The sequence below is a fragment of the Oryzias melastigma genome, linkage group LG18 (genome assembly GCF_002922805.2).
Source record: "Oryzias melastigma strain HK-1 linkage group LG18, ASM292280v2, whole genome shotgun sequence".
In the NCBI taxonomy this organism is placed as follows: Eukaryota; Metazoa; Chordata; class Actinopteri; order Beloniformes; family Adrianichthyidae; genus Oryzias; species Oryzias melastigma.
Genome location: NC_050529.1, coordinates 10,901,008 through 10,925,442, shown reverse-complemented (window position 1 = coordinate 10,925,442; position 24,435 = coordinate 10,901,008). Strand labels below are relative to the sequence as shown.

General features: G+C 42.7%; 1 protein-coding gene across 5 annotated transcripts in view; it reads left to right on the top strand.

Annotated features, from left to right (window-relative positions):
• Positions 1–24,435, top strand: part of ppargc1a (peroxisome proliferator-activated receptor gamma, coactivator 1 alpha) — a 369,523-nt gene that overhangs the window by 303,566 nt on the left and 41,522 nt on the right. For 2 of the 5 annotated variants that reach the window (XM_024287567.2, XM_024287566.2), the window contains exons 1-2: positions 10,323–12,307; positions 14,371–14,550. In XM_024287567.2, the coding sequence (XP_024143335.1) occupies positions 12,260–12,307; positions 14,371–14,550 (228 nt within the window). In that variant the 5' untranslated portion in view covers positions 10,323–12,259. Of the gene's footprint in view, positions 1–10,322; positions 12,699–14,370; positions 14,551–24,435 lie in introns of those variants that run through there. The other 3 variants (XM_024287565.2, XM_024287564.2, XM_036216570.1) reach the window with 2 other exon arrangements.

The window sequence follows — 24,435 nt, the reverse complement described above, 5'->3', positions numbered from 1 at the left end:
ATGAATAGGCAAGTGAATTACAATGCGAAGGAGTGTTTGCACGGTGAATAAAGACGTTAAGGAAAGTGAGAGTGTCAGCAGTGTGATGAAAGTTATCTGTTTTCTGAAAGCCTTTGAGGACACGGTTGTTGGTGTGGCGCTTGTTGTAGGGCTGCACAAGCGTGTGCATCTGGCTCGCACATGTCATATTTCCTCATGTACAGATGACATGCCAATTACTCCTTAATTACACGCGTCATCTGGACCAAAGTGGCCAATGCCAGAGCTGATTAATCCTGTTTATTGTGGCAGTGATGACTGTCCCAGTGGACACGGAGCACAAACAAAACGCACAACAAGGGATTGTGCAGGGAACCTGGGGAATGAAAAGATGAGGCTTCACGTGATTACCTGACAGTTAAACTTACTTTTGATTTTAGCTACTGATGAATTACAGAAATAAAGTTTTAGCGACAATCTCTTTCCAGTGTTAAAGAGCCACTCCAATCATCTTTTGAGCTATTTTAAGTGCAATTTGTTGCCAAAAGATAAAAACTTTTGTTGTTTATTCGGACAGTAGTTCATAAGAAAATCACTTTGAGTGGTGGGTATGACCTTTAACAGCGGCCAGTTTAGATGTTAATCAATGGTCCAAACGCGCTCTGAGGCAAAATGGCGCCCCGCGGCTCGATGTGAGCGACCGGGGTGGCACGAAGGTCTGCCAGCAGCTCGAGTTAAGCAGCAAGCCGCGAATTGAATGTAAATGCCTGAAGTTTTTCAGGTCGCTGCGTCCCACCTATCAATCAGGAACTCAACTTTGGGCACGGGACGTTTTCAGTGACATTATCAGCTGGTAGAACACTAGTCCAAAGCGAGCGTTTTTGTCCTGTCACAGCGCGGCGGTTCACAGAAAATAAATTATTTAAATAAATCTGTTCATTCTAAGTGAGATATCCACAGACAGAGCTGGTAGCCCCTTTCACATGCGGCCATGGCGTCAGGAAAACACATTTTTTGACAGGCGTCAAGCGGCAAATTCGCCATGTGGCAAAAGAGGGGCGTGGCATTCGAATTTGTCATGCGAATCGCGTTCCTCTGTCTTTGTTTACAAATGGATCGGAGGGTAGCCGACATCACCGCAGACCTAGCGCCCATTGTATATGGGCAGATCCGCGCCTAGATCAGTGCGACACAGTCGGAGCCGACTGAGAACAGTGCAGCCCAGTCGACAGCTGCGCCGGTAGCCCGATAGTCGGACGAGGATTTAGCACTGATGGGCTCTTCCATCTTCACCACTGTCCTGGCTGGTTATTTTTCTCCACTTAGTAATCTAAGTACCAGCGGGTCAGTGGTCTGATCTGAGGTCTAACACACAATACTACAGCCATCCTCCATAAAACAATGGTTCTGCCAGAAAATGTGGAAATAGTGCGAAGTATAAAGCTGCCATTGACTTTAAATAAACTACAAGATCAGCCTAAACATTCACTATTCAAAGTATACCCACTCAGATCTTGTTAAAATGTTTTCTAGAAGTTCTCCTTTATCAACTGACAGGAATAATTTACAAGTGAAAAGTCACATTCTGGTTTTTCCAGCTCAGTTTTTACAATTGTAAACTGGCATTTGTACCATTCCAATATGGTGTCCAATTTTGTGTACGCAACAAGCTAATATGCCATTTCTAGTGATAGAAATCATTGTTCTGGTCATTCTGATAGAACTAAGGAGTCCTTATGCTTGGTAGAGTCAAGGACTCAAGTCTGGATGAATTTAAAGACTATCTGTGTGTCGGATTGTAAATACAATATTTCATTGGGTAATTGGCTACTTTAAAGAGTCCCTAGGTGTGCATGTCTGGCAATCTATCTAGAGGGTACCCTGCCTTCGCCCAACCTTAGCCACTGACCCCAAAAGGGATATAGCTAGTTCAAAAAAAAAAAAAAAAAGTTTTCCTGTGTGCAAATTAACACTTAGTTTCTTGTGCGTGAGAGACCAGTCCCTTTAGAGGTGGGTCTTAAAAGGTGGGGGGGGGGAAAAATGCAGCTGCCAAAAACAATAAGGTTGCCTACTCACAAGGAAAAGCCAGCATTGTTGCTCAGCACATTCCGAATTATGCTTACACGCCCTCTCATGTTGGTGGACGGCTGCCAGGTCATTTAAATATCATGTCCAGTTCAAACGTCTTCCTTTACACGAGTCTGTCATCTTCCCTGCAACATCTCATTATCTCTCGCGGTTGTAATCGTTATCAGGACAGTGCAATTACAACTCGTCCAAAATGCGAGTTACGAGGGGGCAACGAGGTCACTGGGAGGGGAAAGGAAAACACATCACACGTGAGGCAGATTCCAATCGTAAGCAGAAAGATATCAAGCTATACGGGATGCTGGATGTGGTTGGGACAGCTTTTTATTTTTATTTTGGAGGGAAAGTTCTCCATAGAAAAAGAGGTGGTTCATCTTTAGATTCAGAACATGGTGAGTTGGTTACTACCCCCCCCCAATCTTCATCCTTTTGTTCAACCTGTCCCTAATCACTCCTTCCTGTACTTAGCTTCCATCTTCCCTCCCCTCCTGCCATACCTGCCACTAATTTATGCTCCATCTTTGTCCAACTCTTTCTATCACTCACACCAGCTCTCTCTTGCTTTTGTTAGTCCCTGTCAGACTCTCTTTCAGCGTTTGCCCCATCTCCATCCATCTGCTCCTTTTGTCTCTTTGCTCTTTTTCTCCAGGATGTCTCGGCCAAAATAGGTATTGACTGTTCCTTCTCATTCTTGACCCGCTTTTTTCCCATCCTCCGTTCTCATTGTACTTTAGCAGTACATGCTTCTTTTAGGAGGTGATGTGAGGAGTAGTAGAAATGCAGCCTGTAAGGGGAAAAAAGGTGATGATACAATCAGTTTTATTGTGCTGTAAGGATTTTTTTCAGGCTTGTGGTTATACCCCCCCATATGCAGGCCGTATGAAAGAATTGCAATTCGCATGCATTTTTCCTCCCTCATTCCCTATTTTCTTTTCTTTTTTTTCATTGCTGAAAATAATTAGGCTGCAGTCTGGACTCAGGGGTGTAACGTTTCTGCTCACGTTTCCATGATACAACAATAAAAGATGAAAAGGAACCAAAAAAAAAAAAAAAAAACGGGTTGTGCTGCTCCAGAAATTTCTACCTGTGTGTCACCAAACGTCCCCACCGCCCCCCTTCCCCCTCCCCTGATGCTGTTTTAACATGGAGTTCCACCAGGCACAATGCACTTTAGCTGACCTAATTCTTCCCTGGCACTCTTCCAGTGCTAAGAGTACACAAGGACTGTGCTGTCAAGGTATTCAGCCCTGCCTCGATATTATTTTAGAAATCAAGCAACATCTGCTGTGCTCTGGGCCTTCCTCGTGACTCGCAGGAGATTTCTGCAGTTTGGAGAGAGGCGCACCTAATTCCGCCTGCAGCAAGCGATGAGATCTCAGTAGTTTCTGATTTGAATTTCACTGAAACTTGTTTTTTTCTATTATTAAAAAAATGTATCCACATGAAGTTTGCACTTCAAATTCCATGCTCGGAGCGGGAAAATATTTTTTAGAATCTGTGTTGCCAAAATATCAATTAAAATCCCACTCCGATCATCTTTTGATCTGTTGTAAAAGCGTTCCTAGTGATGTTTTAATCATGATTATGCTGTTTTGAAAAAAAAACCTCTAGGACAGGGATAGGGAACTCCAGACCTTGAGGGCTGTGTCAAGTGTCTGCAGGATTTCCAGATATCCAAGCCCTACTCATGACTGATTACCTGGTTGAGGTGTGTCCAGCCAATTAGAAAATGCCAGAGCAGGGGATGTTGGAAAACATGTAGGAATGACGCCTGGAGTTTCTTATCCCTGTTTTAGGACATAGTTTCTGCAGAGCGCCAGTGGTTCATTAGAAATTCACTCCTAAAACTATGGTCACATATCGCAAAATGCCTCCACGCAGCGACCTAAATGCAAGTTTTCAGCAAATTCTACAGGTGGCCAACATTCAGCACTCGCAGAAGTTTTAAGAAAAAGTCAAAATTAAGTGGGACATTTGGAGGTTGCGCAGTGGCAGTCCAGTGGCAAGAAGGGAGGAGCGCAATAGTTGACTGATTGGAGGGTCTTCAAGGTCCCCAAAATCGTCCTATGTGATCAGCCGATTTCAGACTGCCACCCTCCAGCCACCCTCCTGCCCCTGTGCTGCCGTCCAACTGCCACCGTCAGATTGTTAGAACTCGTACGGTAGCAGCGCAGGCACTCGACGAGGGTCGTTGACATAGGGCAAAAACCCGGCAATGACCAAACATCAATCTGGTGATCCTGGCTACCATGGGTCCAAATGGTGAGACTCATTATGGCGTTTATAACACCACAGCAACTACGAGACCTAAATATTGACGAAAAGCTGTTGACGCTGAGGAGAATACAAAGAAGACAGAACATTGTGCTTTCTGGGGAGGCCTGGTCACCCCGATTTAGTAATGACTGCCGCCGTCTACCTTCATGACCACGCCAACAGTTTTTCAAAAAAGATTGAGCGAAAGCAGCTAGTCTTGAAGATTTTGTCAACTCCTCCCCATGGAGCGGCAGCAGTTGTATTTGTGACTAGCCTAAGTTATGGGCGGAACTGTTGGGGTTAGCGTAAGCCTGTCCTCATTTCCCATCATCCGTTTATTCACACTTAATCCCGCTATCTTACGACCCCAACCTAACATCAAAAAATGGCGAGCAATATTGAAGTTATCTGGTCATACTGTTATCACGAAGAAAACAAAGACGCACATGGATCTAGTCGTCTGCCAGTGGATGCATCGGAATAGAGCAGAGCCGGGAGTTTGTGTCTCACCCTGCATAGTTTCTATGTCACAGCTAAAATCTTTTTCTAACTGCATTTTTTTGTCTTCTCCTGATTCACAATGACCAGCTCAGTGGTCTTGTGGTAGAGTGTCCGCCCTGAGACTGGAAGGTTGTGAGTTCAAATCCTCCAAAGACTTTAAAAATGGGACCCAGTGCCTCCCTGCTTCATACTCAGTATTAAGGGGTCGGATCGTGGGGTTAAACTACCAAATGGTTCCTGAGCACGGCTGTGTCTGCAGCTCACTACTCCCCCAGGGGATGGGTCATATGTGGATAGCAAACTTTACTCGCCTAGGTGAGTGAAAACTGATGGGACTTTAATTTCATTTGAATAAAGAAATGCAATTTTTAGCTCAATTTTCTTTAAATCTTGAGAATATTGCCACAAGAAAATGATAAAACACCCTTTAAATTGGCGTCTTTCATATGAGCCGAGTGAGTCATGACTCAACGCGTTAATTTTTTATTCTTTAACCTAAAAATATACTTTATGGGATACCCAACGTGAGACAGAGAATAGATTCATGTGGCCTTTAAGCAGCTTTAACTACATCTTCTGTGCACAAGTGCCTCTCGTGTCCTCTGGTTACAGTGCCGGGACATCTGTTACAGCAGTTTCGGAGTTGAGGTTTGCAGCATTTTAAAGCGTGGGGAGTGTGCGGTGCCTTGTTTATGCATGTGCAAACCCTCGTGGTCCATGAATTTTAATATTCCTTGTGAGTGCTATACCCAAGCAAAGCAGAAAGTGCCTCGTATGGAGTCTCTGCCCGGAGCACCAGTTACCGAGATGCGTTACGCACCAGGCCTACTTCCACCCCCCCCTGCCACTCTCTACATGCATTTTCCATGACTGGCTGGTTTTCCCAAACAGCCGTCCAACACATGGCTCAAGACAAACCATGTCCACTTTGCTGTGTGGTATTAGTTGAATGTTTAAGGATCTCAAACCAAAAAAAGAGATGGGTGGCAGGCTTTTTTTGTGTTTACAAGTCGCTATTTTCAATTCCTAGTCTCAGCCGTGGCTAACTGGGCCTAGCCTTTTCATGCTATTTGCCTTAATAACGTGGGCTGGACTCTCTGCGGGGCGAGCGGCCGCCATCCTGGGAGCGTCTAAATGACACAGTGGAGTTCATTGATGAAAAGGATTACACGCTCACACGCAGGGTGACAAAGCGATGGACCTCTTTAAAGGGCACTACAAAGAGAGCCGATGTGGACAAACTTCGGAGGGCGGGAACGCCTTGTCAAGAGTGTCAGAAGGCGGGAGCTGGCGTATATGTTTGCCTTGCAGGACCATGCATCTAGCCGTATAGATTGTTATTGCACAGCGCCCCCAACTATGAGACTATATGATGTATCAGGTGAAGAAAAAATATATAAAATGACCTGTCCGCCAAAGATATGAACGCACATTAAATGACAATCCAGACAACGAAGCAGAAGCTGTCTTATTATAGTCCTGAAAGAGACATGAATAGATGGATCTCTCTGTTTTACCTCTGCCCTCAATTAATTCTCATGAATCCAGCCACCATGTATTAAAATGCCCAGATGCTAGGATGGATTCTGTTGGGAGCAATGACATGCAGCGAAGTGATATGAATCACACCCCACTCTCCCACATGCTCTACAAGGGCTGGGCGGCAACGTTTATCCAAAGAATAAAAATGTAAACCTTTTCATTTTAAGCTATTATATATGCATAAACTTTTTTCCGCAGCAACACTAGAGAGTTTACCCTTCAGGCCTGGATTTAGCCAGCCCCACCATGGGGGGCAAGTCTGGGTGAGTCAAGTGTTTGGGGTGTTTTATCCCTCCGAGCGCTTAAAATGCTTATCATAGCTCTATATTTTTCCAAGCATCTAAATTTTAAAGTTTTATGTTGAATAATTTTCCTGATACAACTCTATGTATTTTCCAGGCCGTAGGACACTGGTTTGGGCCTTATCAAGGCTGCATTTTTCTGTCCGTCCATCAGTTGTCACAAATGAGCAGACAGCTGGTTCCAGATACAGCAGACAGGAACTAAGCTCAGCTAAAAGTCCACAAAGCTAAATCAGGGTCAGACAGGCAGGGGTCAATCATGAACATGGGAGCATCATAGAACAGACGAGAGTTGTCAGAATCCAGGCAAGGGTCAGGGCAGACGGCAGACAGTCAGAGATGAAGCAGGGTGATCAGGTCCAGATAGAAACGCTCGGTAATGCCGGCAGAGTGGCACAAACAATACTTCACAACGGGTGAGGCTCTGTGCAGTTCTTAAGAGGGTGATTAGCAGATGAGAGTCAGCTGAGTGACATCTGCGGAGTGTGCACCGGGGTTGCCGAGAGATGAAGTGCAGTCAGTACCTTGGATACTGCTCCCGCCGGCGACCAGGGGGGGAGACAGAGCTCTGAATCCTGACATCTGTCCATCCACCCGTACTTTTTTTATTTTATTTTTTGGTCTTTAATCTTTAAAATGTTTGTGTTTTCGTTGTTGGTTTTTATGTCATTTTTAATTCTTTCAGTTAATCCTGGATTTCAATTGATAATTGGGCGGGTTGGCAGTTACTGGATTTTGGGTGGGTGGGTGAGGGGGGGCGGTCATTGCCCCCTGCCAATGCATTTATCCGGCCTTCTAATCTTTTAAGGCCCACTCCGCCAATCATCTTTTTTGTTTTTTAAAAGTTCTCTTTGAATTATGATTATGTCGTTTAAGACCAAAATACAAAAAACTTTCATCATTTTCTGGACATAGATTACGCCAAATAGCAGGAGTTTATTAGAAATTGAACTACGAGTTGTGGGTGGGGCCGTTGGCGCAATAGCCCCCCCCTCCTGTTACATATAGTATATTTTTTAGATCACAAATAAGCTCTTCTTCAAACTGCGTACTTTCATGTTCTCCTGATTCATAGTAATTTAAATACAAAAATACTCAAATAGTTTAATTTTATTTATTTATGTCCTCAATCATTAAGAATTCCATAAAAATGTGTTAAAAACACAATTTTCACCAGAGTAGGTCTTAATTATAATGTTAAAAACTGAAGTTTTGTTAATTTTTTGTAGATAATCAAAGCCATTTTCGCTTCAATGACTTTACTTGTCAAGCGTTACGAGACTTGCTAAATCATCCACTGGACTGTGCTTCAAACCAATCAACTCCAATGTTTTTTATTCCTTTAGCTTAAAGATCCAAAGTTACAAAAATGTCAAGTTTGGTTGTGTCTTCTCGAGCATATTTGTGATGTTTGAAACCTCAGCAGGGATTGGGAAAGGTAAATCCATCCTGCATTTTGACAGCATGCCATGTTAAAAATGAGTGCGAACAAGTTTTCACACTCCATCCCATAGATTCGGCCCCCTTGAGAGGTGATATCTATATAAGGGGCTAAATGTAACGGCGGCGTGAAAGCAAGACTCCGGGCCATTTATGAGAGCAGAATGATCGAACGCTCAGTGATGTTGGTCCTGTAGCTTGCAGTGCTTTGGCCTCTCTATCCTCTGATGCCGGCTGTGCTAAACATTACCTATTCCTCATTCTGTCCGGTGGCACCATATTTAGCAATCCGTTATCAGCTCGGTGCATCTTAAACAAAAGCTGTGGCGTTTCAAAGATTACCTGTAGTTTTATCTACAGATCTCCTCTGCATGAATATGAAGCCTCCCAGAAAAAAAGGTATCAAAGAATATTCAAGAAATGAAAAATGGCTAACATTGAGGTTTTTATATTAATTACCATGAAGTGTAAAATCTAATTAATGCTTAAACTTTCGTACAGCTAAATAGAAAAAAATAAGTTAAAAAATGTGTCTCTTATGATGTTTTTAGCCGTATTTTGCGAACATTTACTGTGTTTCCTGCAGTATTGTACAAATATAAAGGGATGGTCACTGGGGATGCCCTACACCACCATATATATATATATATATATATATGCCAACATTTACTGTCTCCTGCCGTATCGAGCAAATTTGAACAGATGGCACAGCCGGATGTAGGGATTGCAGAGTGGGGGACGATGCCCCCTTCCATGCCATGACTGCCCCCTCCCCAAAAAGTGACAACCTGCAAAAACATAAAGCACATAATTTACAAAATTCATTTACAAAATTTACATAAAAGTAAAAAAAAAAATTACAAAAGATACCATAAAAATAACTAGATTGATGGACAAAGGAAAAATTAGTTACACTAAATATTGCCCATCAACTTTTGTTTTTGCCAACATTTTTCTGACAATCTATAAAAATATACAAGTAAAAACATAAAAATAACAATATGCCAACCAAAAACAAAAGAAAAGTTGTTTATTAATATGTATTATTATTGCTTTTTTAAATAATTATTATTTTCAAAATGGATAAAATAAACTTGTATTGAAAATTCTTAATTAAAATGAAAAATCATGCTAATATTGACCAATAAATTAGAGGGGCCAAGTTCAGTGTAAAGCTCTTTGCTGCCCTCCCCCTTCACCCCCTGTAGCTCCGCCCCTGAGTTGAACTGGCAACAAAAAATGAACTGATGAACAATAAATAAATCATTTTAAAAAAATAGTAAAATAAAACACAACCAAAAAAATTGATGGACAGATAAAAAAATAAAAAGATCCACCAAAACAAAAAGGGAACAAATTTCTGTTTTTTGTTAGTAATAGTGTTATTAATATACATAATTATTGATTTTGTTTCAAGAAGGTTTTATTGATAATATCTTAATTTTACTTAAAAATCGTGCTAATATTGACCCTCATGATAAATGTTGGTGGAGGGGCAGGTGCCTCCCCTTGTCCCCCTGTAGCTCCGCCCCTGAGATGAACTGATATGATGAGACCCCCCCTGCTGAATCTTGGTCTTATTGCAAGACTCTCTCCCTCTCTACCACAGTCCCAAAGCCACCAACCGTCGAGCTCCATATGATGCTCACGTCGCCCCTATTTTACTAATCGCACAGAGCCGGTCCATCTGGGCTGTGTGAGGTCACTGCACACGCCACCTGCTCCTCCGATCAGGTTCTGCTTCGACTTCTCCGGGTGGGCACGCGTGGTCAGGCGGATGTATGGATCTCGCCGCACAAACGCCCTCTGTGAACATAAAACACACACTCGCATGATGTATTATCACGATGGCTCGCGCACAGTCGGCACAATTTACATTTTCAGTCCCAGGACCTTTTTATAGGTTTCCGTGCAATTTTGTGTTTAATGAGACTTACTGTATGTGGTTGACTAATTTGGGGAGACAATTGCTCTTTGCATGCTCAGGTGAACTTAATGGGCTTACAAGACTAAAAATTGGATTGGGGTTAGCATATTCCATGGAGTGGGTCTCTCATTACACAAATGTATTGTCAGGATTTAACTTGATTATTTCATGAAAACAATGTTCACACAGGACATTATATTACGCTTGTTTCAGGATTGCACGCTACGAAGAAGTTATGAATCACTGGATGACAATAACTGAGGATTAGGCAGGGACAGAGACAGAAAATGACTCCTGTGGTTTACCTGACAGGCCCCCCAACAGACAAACCACTCTGTTTGAAATGTCCACAGAGCTTCTGTTTTCATTTCACTCAGGTGCTGTTGCCTATACACATCCTGTTGACACTGTATACATGCTTGATACTCCCAACTGCCCTTTTTATTCTCTCTGCAGAGACAAAGGTAGGAGCCAAATTACCCTTTTTCACATAAAAAAACGTGATTTTTAGATTGAAAGTATTAATGAATCATTGAAAAGTTGAACAGAAAGTGTTGAAAAAACAGAGAAAACATAAGGACGGAATTCAAGTCAGTGAGGAGTTTTTGTCATTCTGAATGCTAATTTTAGCGCTTTTATTTTTGTAAAATCATTTCCAAGAAATTTGGATCCAATTTCCTAAATATAAAAGAAAAAAAAGAAAGAAAAACACGGTGAGCTAAAAAATTCTGCATCCAAAAGAAAACATTTGCCCCACTGACACCTATTAGGGGTGGAGCTATGGAAGGAGCAGCTGCCCCCAGTGGTGGACATAGCATTTTGGGGGCCCTGGGCAAACAATAACACAGGTCCCCCTCTTCAAAAAAAAAAAAAAAAATCCATCGAATAACGTCTTCACTATTTCTCTTTTAGATCTTGTCAGTGTCAAGATTTCAAATGTTTTATGTAAATTTAAAAAAAATAATGTAAAAGACATTTATCTTAAATATATGTAACTGCTGATGGAATAGTCCAATGCTACACAAGGACGGGGAGGACAAAACCATTTTACATATGTAATTTCAGTGATTTGGGGTATTTTGTGACCAAATTAAATAATAATAGGTGTGGAAATATTTTTACACTTCATTTTTAAGTGTTAGTTCTCCCCTACCTGCCCTTCTAGCAAAAGCCCCCCGCACACACACAATTTTTTTAATCCATATTGGTGCATTTTTTTGAAAAAGGTCAAAAAAATCAATATAAACTTCTTTGAGTATTGCAAAAATAGCAATCAATATTTGTCAATGATAAAAAAGATGATAAATTCACCCTCCCCCACCATATAAAATGTCCTAGCTCCACCCCTGATACCAATTTATTTTTATTTATTACCCTTTATTTAAGCAGGGTGGATCCTATTGAGATTTAAAACCACTTTTTCAAGGGATCTTGGTTGGGCGACATTGAGTATTTGGATATTGATCCGATACTGGTCAATATTGTTGATATAAATACCAATATTGACATTTTTTTGTAAATGTTCTGGATGTCACATGTACATGAAAATCTATTGTCAATTTTTAAATTCTTGATACACATAAAAAAACTAATTAGAACATATTTTCAATTAAATGGAAAATACTAAAAGTTTCAAACAAGAGTGCAAATATCGATATCTGCGGGCTTGAGGTCGATACTATCAATATTTTCGACCAATCCGCCCAGTTCTAAAACCTATTAATGCTAATAAAAGCACTTGGAGTCCAGAATTTCCTTATAATGAAAGCTATTTTTCAATACATTCATGCGTCAAAGTGTTAAATTTGAGCTTTTTAGAAAAAAAAACAAATTAAATAAAAGTATTTTTGTGTAGCATTAAAAAAACCCTCATATTGTTTGAATGTAAGTTCATTGGTGGGTGTTTTTTTTGCAGTGCGCGCGGAGAGGGTTTTACTATGTGCGCAGCCAGACCCCGCCCGCTCCGCGCGCGTCACTGGCGGGTAGAGTGGACGCGGAGTCACTCCCCTGCCTACTTTTAATAGCTTTGTCATGTGATGGAAAGCAGTTGTAAGACAGGTGCCCTCGGTTCATTCTCGGCGAGGGGCAGCAGTTGCCTGTGTGCGAGCGAGTGGGAAGCGTGTGTGGATTTCTTTTTTACTTGATTTGCTTCTTTTTTTTTTTCTTTTTCTTTTTTTTTCTTTTTTAATTTTTTTTTCCCCTCGGACCGTCATTCAGTGTCTGGATGGCGTGGGACAGGTGTAACCAAGACTCGGTGTGGACAGAATTAGAGGTGAGCGCATCTTAAAAAAAAAAGAAAGAAAGAAAGAAAAATCGACTCTTGTCATCCTTTTATCCCTCTGGACTTTTTTTCCCTTCTTCCTCCTCATCTCTTCTTCTCGGAACGTCGGAGGAGTCCACACTCTCCGCTCCTCTTAGTCCGCTGGCGCGCCGGCATAGCGCGCGCCTTGGGCAAGGTTGTGGATGCGAGGAATCTAACCCACAACGCAGGGATCTATGACCAGCGGAATATTGCTTCTCTTTTGGCGCTCATCAGAGTTAAATCGTGTAGTTGTTGCGTGCGTGGGGCTGAGGAAGCAGCGCTCTCCACAGAGGAGTTGTCCAGCCGCGGACTGCGTGCGCAAAAGAGGCTGTTCACGTCGACTGAAATGTCTCAAAGTCAGGTATTTGGCTGACACCTCTAAACCCCCTCGGACGATGAGGACTCCTCTGTTGACGGAGCTTTCCAAACGCGCCGCTTTCTGGCGTTGCGCAGGACGATCCGTTACCGGGCACCGGCCGGAGGAGCGCGTGCAGGCTGGAGAGCGGAGTGCACGTTTGATGCTCCCTTTATCCTTATTTAACCTCATTTCGGTTTGAATTAAGTCTCATTTTTCCTAATTTGTCGGGTGTGTGCTTACAATAACTACATGTGTTCTTAGTTCGTGCGCGTTTGTGATGCAGATTGCACATGAAAAGGGGGAAAAATCCCTGTTTTCCCCTTAGAAATATCAGGGATGCTCCCTCTTCCACTTTGATCCAGTTCCAAGTGTCGGCGCATGTGCAGGTGCTCTCCATTTAACCGCATCCATGTTCACACACACATATGAAGAAAAAAAGGAAGAAGTCTGCGCGCACGAGAGCAGAAATCAGGGGCACGCAGCACTTCTTCTAATTCCATCCGAGCAGGTGCTCCTCTGCGCGCGACGCGTGCGTAAATCACAGGAGCGCCGGGGTGCATCCTGATTGTCAGACTGGCGGCGCTATTTCATTAGATTAAAAAAGAAGCAATGTTATAATCGAGCGCCGGAGGTCCAGCCGTTGCATATCCAGAACAGCTGCGTTGCTGTCCTGTTATGTGGTGCCTTGTCTGACTGGATCATCTCAGGAGGAAGCCTAAGACGCAGTGAATCTGTTCCCCCTACCCTGTTGCGGATTTGCCTCATCAAAGTCGAAGTCATCCTGTATTCAAGTTGGCAGATTCCTAGAACAGATGAACCGTGACACCTGTGTCTGGGCTGCTTTCTTTTTTTTTTTATTTCTCCTCCTCCTCCTCCCTCCTCCTTCTTGGCACAGCATCCTTCTCTCAGCTGAGCCGAAAGCGACTCTCAAGCCTCCTCAGTCTGCGGGACAAATACCCCTCAGCTTCGCCCGAGGATATCCATCTTATGTCTTCCTCAAGGCCTCCCTGTGGCGCTTGCATCCGCTGTCAACTAAATTACGAGCGTGCATTATCTCCGACAGCAGCAATAAAGCCGTTTTTATCAGGCTTGGATTCACATTCGTGCACGAGTGCACAGACATACCTCCACTCTTCTATTGATCCCTCACTCTTGAAGTTCTCAAAACATCGGGCTGAGAAAACAGTCCACCACTTTTCATTTCTTTTCTTTTCTCCTATCAAGGCACCTTTCCAGGTCCAGTCCACACCTCTGCCTCGCAGCCAAACTGCAGATGATGATTTGTAGTTTGGAGGAAGCAGGAACAGCTGCTGCAAACAGTACACATTGGCCCGGCGAACAACAAAATGTCAGAAGGCAATATTTAGTAGCCGGGAGGCCGGCACCAATCACAGTTTGCACGGGGTGGCCAACTGGAGGTCGAGCAGAAGCTAAGTGGGAACAGGTTGCACATTTGCAAGCCGTTCCTCCGAAGCAGCTGAGCTGCAGCCTGTTATCAGTTAATAATCAATTATTAAGATAAGTCATGTATTAATGTTTGATGATATTACAAGCCGCATAAAAGTATCAGTTCTGGTCGAGTTTATCAATAGATATGAAGTGGAGTATAGTGCAGGCTAAAAATACATCGGAGTTTGAAACCTCTGATCCCGTCTTTTGTTCTGTTGTCGTCCAGTGTGCTGCCTTGGTTGGTGAAGACCAGCCCCTCTGCCCAGACCTCCCTGAACTTGACCTCTCAGAGCTGGACGTCAGTGATTTAGATGCAGACAGCTTCCTGGGCGGCCTCAAATGGTACAGTGACCAATCAGAGATCGTCTCCACGCAGTATGGGAACGAGGCATCCAATCTTTTTGAGGTAAGTAGCACTTGTAGTCAGACTTTTTTTTGTGAAGTTGCTTCTGTAGAATGTGCTTCAGTGATATCATTACTCCCAAGGGGGTCAGGAATAGAAACATCCTTCAAGCAAACACCACGTCTTATCACACTCTTGTTGACGACCCAAACAAACTGTACAACTGTTGCCAGTTTACAAACACCATTATACATCGCCGCAAAGTATAAAAGAGGAGATAAGGTGAAGGCTGATAAGGCCGGGAGGACCTTTGTCCCCTCGTTTTACTCCTGGCCGTGATGGAAGGCTGGCTTATCAAAACCCAGCTTGAAGACAGTAACGCGGCACAGATCTGAGACAATGGTCCGTAGTAAACTCAGGACGTGGAGGCTGTGTTGCAAAATTCTCCTCAAAGGTTGGAGTGTGGATCTTTAATCTTTGCCCTCCTATCCCGCTTTGCTCCTTCCGTTTTTCATCTTTTCCGTTCTCACTGGGTGGCAAAGCGAGTCCACAGAGGGTGATGATCTGGCCGGGGCCATAAAGCCATCGGTCCTGGGACTGAATTCCAGTCCCCAGTTCATTATAAGCCGTTATCAGTGCCAGAGATAGACAAGAAAGACTGAGATTGGATGCTTTAGCTTGCGCCTCGGGAGAAAAGATCCTGTCCGAGGAAGAGGAGGAGGAGGCAGTGCATGGCTTTGGCCCTGTCGTGCAGCCGCACATCCAAGGTTTTGTGTGTGTGTGCGTCCCCTCAGTGGTCATGCAGGCAACAGTTGATAAGACGCTACATTCTTTCCGCGTTTAGACCCCTCGCTACTGCCACCTTTTCCAGAGTCTCCGTATATCGTCTAACACACACCAAAAAAAAAGAAAAGAAAACGAAGGGGGGCTTAAGTACTAGCTGGTGGCTCCTCTGTTGTCTAAGAGCGATATGGCTTGCAGCCACCAATTGGCTCTGGGGATGGATAAAAATACCAATGAGAATGTATGCATGTGCTTGTGTTTCATTTTAAAACACAATGGAACTTAGCACCCACTGCAGATCTGGATGAGGGGGACTGGCTGAGGATGAAGCTGTGTGTGTGTGCGCACATGCATCGGCACAACACTGCACGTGTCTGCCCCCCCCACCAAACACACACACATGAATTCTGTGTGTAGCAGTAAGCGGCTGATGTTTTCACACACTCAATAAGCCAGCAGCTATCGTATAATGTCGAGGGCATGGAAAGGCTTCCAATTAAACAGTGAAAATAGGGGCTTTAAAGCAAGTCATGTATCGTTTTTTTTTTCTAATTTTCCTTTCTTTCCCCTTTTTTGGAAACTAACCAGTCACCACATGAAGTTCTCAGTTCATCATACAGCAGAACTCGGCTAATCCTGCCTAATCTGACAGGAAAGTTTGCTGCTTGGCAGGGATCAGAGGTCTAGCTCTGCAGCTGTACTTCATCAGCCCCCCACAACTGGCCTCAGCTCATAACAGAGAGGCCTCCGTTCAGAAGTTGAAGATTAGAGAAAGTGTTAATAACTGGCCAGATTTAGAGCCGTCAAAGCTTTATTTTGCACCAGCTTTCTTTTCCTGTCTTGCGCTTACCTGTTTAGACAGTCGTTGAGAGTCGTTGGCTACCGTATCATTTCAGGAGCCTCTAAAGTTGGTTTGACAGTCAGGTACCAGCTGTTTTTTTTTTTATATTTGCTTCCTTATTGTGCATTTACAATAAAACAGCCCATAGAGCAAATTAATGAGAATCACAAAAAGGTTTTAACTTGTCTCTAGGTATGTGTTATGCTACATTTGCACCAGGCATTTGTCAAGATTGTGCTCAATGCGGGTTCTTGATTTGCATTTGGCATATGGTGTCAAAAGCGCATCGTCCAGGTGTTCTCACTGGACTGTTAATACCGGATACAAGCGCTTGTCCGCCACCTACAGTTGGAAGTGGCTTGGTGCGAAATGTCAAAGTGGTGCAAATCTAGTGAGTCTCGCTACAGGCGTTTTCTTTCACCGCTCTATTCCGATATATCGTATGTCTTCCAATAGTCCTTAAAGGAGCCTGTCCTCTAAAAAGCCATTTCCTCCACCTACAGTTGGCTTGGTACGAAATGTCGATGCAGTGCAAATCTAGTGAATCTTTCTAAAGGTGTTCTCTTTTATAGCTCTGTTCCAATATATCGTTCATTCATTTTCTAAACCTGTTTTGTTCCTTTTGGGGTCATGGGGCTGACGGGGCCTAACTACTTGTAAGCGAAGGCGGAGGGTACACCCTCGACAGGTCACCAGTTTATCTTATATCTTACAATAGTCTCTAGAGGAGCTCGGTCACTATTAGAGACCAGCGCCTAAAGTGAAGAACACCTGTTAGACCTGGTTCTTGGAGACCAGCGTCTATTAGAGACTGGCACTATTGGAAAATATACAGTTTAAAAAAACTTGGTGTTAAATAAGTCTGGATGGGCACGTACTGTAAATATTGTCTCCTCTATCATTAACTTTCAAACGATTGGTACTTCTGTAATTAAAAAGGATGCTTTTTATCCCGTCACTGCCATATCTGAGTCCCTGATTGGTTAAAGTTCAACTGGTTTCACTTTGAACGAGCCTTCAATGGCCGCATGTATGTAGAGCCAGAAAAAAGATTTTTGTGGCAATGCATGAACCTAAGAGTTGTGATTGAGGAAACCCAAAATGTGAGTATGCACAAGTTTAGATAGACTTCTCATTGGAAGTGGTCGATTAAACGCGAGGCCAATCCAAGACTGGTGTGAACAAAGCATCATAGTGAGAGGAACTAGTGAGATTAAGCATGTTCCTTTTGATTTTTTTCTTGATCAGAGGTTGTTGAAGGAAATACTTCCCCTAACTTCCAGCTTTCGTGACTACATTAGATTTCCAGACACTTTGGCCTGATTTGAATAGTGCAGTTGTCAAACAAACCACACTAGATCAAGGTGTGAAAAATGTTGACGTTCCCTCTGCAGTCAAACAAAGTCTGCTAATCATCCTAGTGTGAAAGCGTCCTTAGCTGATCATTAAGGTAATACTGCAAGTTAACACTATGTTCAAGCAGTAAAAGTGTGTATAAATGCCGGCAGGAGGATTTTTCTATCTATGTACGTGTGCATTCCCTTCTGCAAGATCACCACACTGTCCTCTGGCTGGCCTTTAGCTTCATTTGAGGCCACTAACTGTCCTTAGCCGTCCCCTGCACAAATTTGAAGGACACACCACACTGCGGTCTTGTATTATAACAAACATCGCACACCCGCGCGCACCAGTGCATTGAAGCCATTGCCCCTTGCCTGGCGTTTTTGACACCTCTTCAAAACGGGCCAACCCAGAAAGTCCATGATCTATTTTAGGCTACAGTTGTTAAGGGGTAGTAAGTCCAATAAGTTCCCAGTGTTCAGCCAGAGATAATAGCAAACAAGTGTGACCCAGTGTCTTTTTAACCACAGGTCTCCTCTCAGATTTCATGTTGAGTTGCAAACATTTGACTGATGGAGGCGCGACTCCTCAGTTTTGGCTGATACAGATTCCTCTGTGGCGGCCCTGATGGCGGTCACACAGCTATGTGTCATGGCCACATTGCACATATGCAGATGAAGGAATTTACAGCTGTTGCAGGCTGTGTGTCAGTCTGCGTGATTCTGAAAGAAAACTGGCGCTCGTGCACCTTCTGACATGCTGCTGCTGCTGTGGCTGTCCTTTGGCGAGATACACCGATGATAGATGGACAGGTGGACCGCATGGACAAGAGCAGATAGAGGAGAACGAGTGAAAGGGAGGCGCATGGACAGAAAAGGCCAACAAATGACAAGTAAGACCGGCGGAGAAGCGCGGGGGACAGATGGGTAGTGAAACAGACCATCAAATAGACGAGGAGAAGCTTGGACTGAAGCCAGCCTAAACCAAAGCCCATGGATTGGAAGTAAAAGGTTGAAGGCTTAGTAGGCAGTAAAAAAAGATGCCAAGGCTTAAAGCATTGCTGATATTCAACATAGTCTGCATGCATGTGGGTACACATATGTTGTTCTTCATTTATGTCAACGATTCTCAAACAGGATGCGATGTTTTCAGTCTTCAAAAGCCAACAAACTGCTTAGATTTGCTTATTTTGCGCATCACTGGACAGATTCTATGGCGCTTGTTCTTGAGTAAAGCAAGATTATCGTATTTTTTTAACTAAAGGGTGCACTAAAAAGCCAAAATTTAATCTAAAAAAAAATTATATATATATCTCATTGAGTTTTTTTGTGGATATGCTAATGCGGCTAACATGTAGCGGTGCCAAACTGTGTTGCGACTGCATTGTGAGTTAGGGTAGTCACAGTAATATTTGTTAAGGCGGTATCAGTCTGTCCTATTAAAAGTTGTAAAAATTGTTGGGAGTTACAGATATTTGGAATATGCTAATGCGGCTAACGTCTAGCGTGTCAGACTGTGTTTTTTTAGGTGTTACTAAAAAAATTACATGCTAGCGTAATCACAGTAACATTTGTTTTAGTGGTATCAGTCTGGTTGTTACGAGTTGTAAACGAGGTCGATGGTTACAGATATTATAAATATGCTAATGTGGCTAACGTCTAGTGTGTCGGACTGTGTTTTTTGGGTTTTACTAAAAAGTTGGATGTAAGCGCAGTCAAAGAAACATTTATTTTAGGGATATCAGCCTATTTTTTGTATGAGCTGTAAACATTGTTTAGCGTTACAGGTATTGTAAATATGCTAATGCGGCTAACTTGTGGTGGTGTGTGACAGTTTTTTTTTTTTTTTTAACAAAGTTGGATGTTAGCGTAGTCACAATATTTGTGGTATCAGTCTTTTTCTTTATGAGGTGTCAGCATTGTTCGAAGTTACAGGCATTGTAAATATGCTAATGCAGATAACATGTAGCGGTGTTGGACTGTGTTGTTTTTTCGTGTTTTTCGAGTTGGATGTTAGCGTAGTCACAGCCTTTTTTTAGCTATATCAATCTTTTTTGTGTACGAGTTGTAAACAAGGTTAGGAATTACAGATATTGGTAATACGCTAACAATTCTAACGTGTAGCTTGTCACAAACAAATTCCAGAGTTGCTTGTATTGGGTATCAAAAGGACAGTGTAAATGCTCATTTAGCCCATTTTTGGATCGTGCATCACATGTGCGATGTGTAGATAGGGTTATTGTCCAGAACATTTATATATGACATAGATTCAGAAACAGACTATTCATTGTGGGTGCACCTTATAACCCGGTGTGGCCTAGAGTAGATAGATTGGGTTAAGTTTTCTTTCAAATGCACCTGGGCTTATAGTGGTCTGTACACATGTTTACACTAGACTGTAGTTCCTGAGAGTTGAAATACAAATGAGTGGAAAGTCACACACCCTCTGAGAGGCGTCGTCATGCCCTCACACACACAAATACACACAAACAGCCCAAACCCTTATTGTCCCGGCTCCCACTCACTGCTGAATGTCGGTTGCATTTATTTTGCAAATTTATGCTGACATTTGAGAGTACACCACCCGCACCAGTTCACTGTTCCAGCAAAGGGTGTATGAATTATCATACTCTGCTGTATAATATGATTTCCACAAGTGAGTCTTATTAGAAGACACCGTGCCCCCCCCCCATCTGAAGTCCCCTTCACTTTTAGTGCACTGATGTATTGTTTGCACTCTCTGGTAGAAAGAAAATCCTCAATTACTTTCACACGGCGCTTTTACACAGCAACAGTATGCCGTGTCAAGGTACACAAAACGAAGGGGGAGTGAAGACAAATAGGCACAGATGCATGGTTGAGAGATGCAGATACAGGCTGTCCAAGCTTGTGTCATCTTGGAGCGTCTGTCAGATCCACTCGGCTACAAGAGCTCTCAACCTGCTGTGGGCTCTCTTCGCCATCAACCCCCCCCCCGTCCTCCCGCTCCCAAGGCAAAGCACGTGTTCTTGGCTGATCGGAAGTTGAAGCAGCAGCGGCTAAACAAATATATTCTGGCCGACAACAGTCGCTTCTGGAATAAACGCCCGCAAGGAAGCAGAGAGAATTAGAAGGAATAATATAAAAGGGTAGTAAGTAGAGGGGTGGTGTGGCCAAAAAAAGGGGCTGAAAAAAGGCTCAGGGGAGTTTTTGGAAAAAGAGCAAAGGAACATCTTTTGGTCTGGTGGTGGCTGCTTGGCTGCCTGTCTGGCTCACTCACGCGCACACTCAAAGCACGGTCCCAGTGGGCTGCTGCTGCTGATTGAGGCATGGTTTGGTGCTGCTGCCCCAGCTGATCCCACGCTCCCAGTGGATAGCCATCTCTCTCATCCCACCAGAGCCACACACCGGTGGCTCAGGAACAAACACACTATTGCTAGAACACTTTGATTCTGCCTTTTCCAATGCGAGGGAAAAGATGAAGGAAATGCCCAGCGCTACAATTGAACGTTGAAATGCTCTCATGAAAGAGCAACACGGAAAGGTGAAAAGAGAACAGCAAATGCTGACTGATAAAAACAAAAAAAATAAAAAAAGAAATAAAAGGATGAAGGGCAAAGCAGGAAAACTATACAAAGAGGGAAGACTTTAGTCTTTGGATGCTGTGATTCATTGTGAAACCATCAATCTAGGACGATAGCCTGTTTGTGCAAGAACGGAAGAACTGAAAGAAACATCATATAAGGTTTGGCACTAAAGTAGACGTCAGGTAATCAATCGAGTGTGGGGTCATCTTGTCAGGCGAAAGTTTACATTTTTTCTTTACTTTTCATAGTAGTTTTATTTGGTTTTGTGTCAGAAATATTCAATACTGTAGTAGTTATGGTCTCATTTCAAAAACAATTAGATATAGTCAAAACTGTCCTTACAGGTGGAGATCACTTGTTGAGTCCGTGGAGCAAAAATATTCATGCACACTTTTTTTTCTATGGGTATGCTGCGGGCATCAGGTCATAGTGAAGACTTAGCACACAATGGTAGGTAAGGGCGATGTAGGTGAGTTGCAGGAACATCATCATGTTGTCTGTACATCCAATGGTACACACCCCTTGACGTAAGCATTAACCATACATCACAAGTCCATGCATATTACATTATCCTCACACATGCTGTACTTCACGATAAACTCACCATATGAACAGAAATAGTATGTCCCATTCTCTTGACGTCTCTGAGATGACCGTACGAGCCTCAAGGGAGCTTTAAGACGCATGAGTCGCACTTTCAAGAATGGCCACTCTTTTTCTACGTAGAACCCGAAAACTCTTAAAAACTTGCATAGCTATACATAAACATTGGAGTTTTGAAGACAGTAGCATGAAACACGAGTTTACATTGGCTTGTCATTGAAAGTGGTCGCTTGAACATGCGTTCCCAAGGTTGTTGTGAATGTGGATCAGATGCATCCACTACTACCCTCTATGGGATGGGTGGCTAGAGTGGGGCCAAAATTTGACTTGCAAAGTTGTGAAGCCCCGCAAAGTTTCCTATTGATTCTCTATGGTATTTTAAAACTCTACGGCTGTTAGGACTTCCTTTGCCTGCAGCTATGGGGGAAACTACCCATGAGTGAGTCAGCTCTGGGATTTTTTCTTATGTGTTAGAAATTCCTGGGAGCCTTCACGGTCCCTTCCGATGCTTTTAGTAGCCTTTCTCAGCTCGCCAAGATGGAGCGACAGTGGCAAACGGATAAAGTCCACGTCTCTCATTAGGATCCCAGTTTGCTGTTTTCATTGCAAGAAAGTTTGTTTTAGCTTGGTCTTGTTTTTCAATCAAAAATGGCCTGTGAGGCCTTGCTGTTACAGGTTTCAAAGATAAATGAGAAAGATAAAGATAAAATATTTTTTATTCTTACTAATGTGTGTTACTGTAATGAATACAGAATCAAAATAAACCATAATTTTTATTTTCTTCTTTTATTTCATGACATGCAAAAAAATATTGTATTTGGCCCACGGACCAGAATCCTGCTCTACGGGGTCAGACAACCCAAAATCCTACACCACTTCTGGACTGGTGCATGCAACTAAAGCTTTAAAAGTTGGCTTTTGCCTCACCCTTTATGGTTTTTTTCAGCTAATATAAAAACTGATTAGTTTATTTGATTGTTTTGAGGGAGATAAGCTCCATAGAAAGTAAATTATTTTGCTGGATCAAAGCCATTTAAACAGGAAGAGCTTTCAGGGATGTATGGGAGTGTTATGGCGGGTCTTATCTGTGATAATTGATAAGTTGTACTGCGATGCTCGTTGGACACTAATGGCATAGAGGTCAGTTGGGTGTTAGACTTTGGACCTAAATGTAGTTGGCACATCTTGTTCCTGCAGTGTTTTAACTGATTTCAGCCACCACCCAGCTACTTATTTGTAGTTTTCTACTTCACGCCACTACTATGTATTTTTTTTGTATTGGCATGTTCAATGACACGTTTGGAAGTCTAAGACACTTGTTTCCAGCTTTAGGATAATAGTATTCCTTATCTACTTTCGTTTTAATTTATCAAATATGTGTAATTCAGATAATTTCTTTATTCTTGTGCATATTGGAGTCCAGAGGTTTGCATTTATACCAATCCTCTCGTCTGGTTTAGACTTAGTTTGAGTGTTATCATCCGTGGCTATAGCGTCAGCTCATCGCCCCTCCTGAAGCATTTAAGTCTGCACAGGCTTCAAATAGTTCAAGAGGCTCTCTCAGGCTTTGCTGCTGCATGAGGGACTTCATGCTTGGATGACTCACCTGCTGCCCAATCATTAGCTCTAGAGTCTAAAGTAAAAGCGTTTGCTAGAGTTTTTTTCAATATAAATAAAAAAAATATTGCATTTGCATAAACTGGAAAACTGTATTGTATAAAAATTTAAAAATTGTGAAAATAAGATGGAAATGCCAAGAAAGAAAATTGACTTAAATATCTTTTCAAAATAAGGACGAACGCTTAACTCTTTAACACCAGAGACGTCACCGGACACACTCTTTGATATACTGTAACTCTTCAACCAATGTGAAAAAATGACTTGTCATATCGGCTTTGCACCAATAGCAAACACTTTATGCTGTAAAGAGGCTTTTCTCTGCTTGAATTGCCTTAATTGCATAAACAGTTGAAGAGTTATGGTAGTTGAAAGAATGTCACTGGAGCTAATGCTCTGATGTTTGAGGGTCAATGTCAACAGCTCCCAAACTGTCATGCTATATTTATACCAGGGTCGGAAACATACGTTCAACACTGCTTCTAATGAAAAGTCTATGTAAATGCGCGTATATGCATGTTTTAGGCTTCTTGGTATTAAACTCTTGCCATTCACACGTAATTAAACAAGTTTTTAGGTCTAGTTTTGGGCTCTATGTACCAACGTCCATTAAAAGTGTGCCAAAAGTTAAACCAGTTGAATGTTCAGGGACTCTGATATGGTCGTCAGGTGTAGGTAGTGTCCTTTTCTAAACAGGAAAGTACCCACGGTTTAAAAACTGAGTACATTTTCAGGCACCTCTCATCCTTACTGCTTCCTTTCGTAACCCAATTGTCTTCCCTGTCTATCCAAAGGCTCAGTACGGTTGGATATAGCATTGCCCGATCCTTAATTTCAAGTGATCAGCATATTTATAAAATGTGCATTTTGGCAGACTTGGCGGTATTGTGTACAGGTCTGGTGGAAGTGTTTGAATTTTGGCAGGCTGTTAAAAAGCAAGCCTGTATCAGTATTCTGGAGAGAAGAGATCCCAGATTACAATGAAATACAGCTCAAGATTCAATGTGCGCTGCTACAAAGCAAAGCTCGGAGAGCTTTCATGTCCCCCTCCCCAACCTTTCCTTTCTCACCGTATCCCAGCCTTATGTCCACCAGATGGGATTGTATTGACTTATGTGTACAGTTCCTTTGATGTGTGTTTCATTTCATAAAAAGATGTGCTTCCTAACATTTTTAGCACACCTGAGACGTCCTCCGC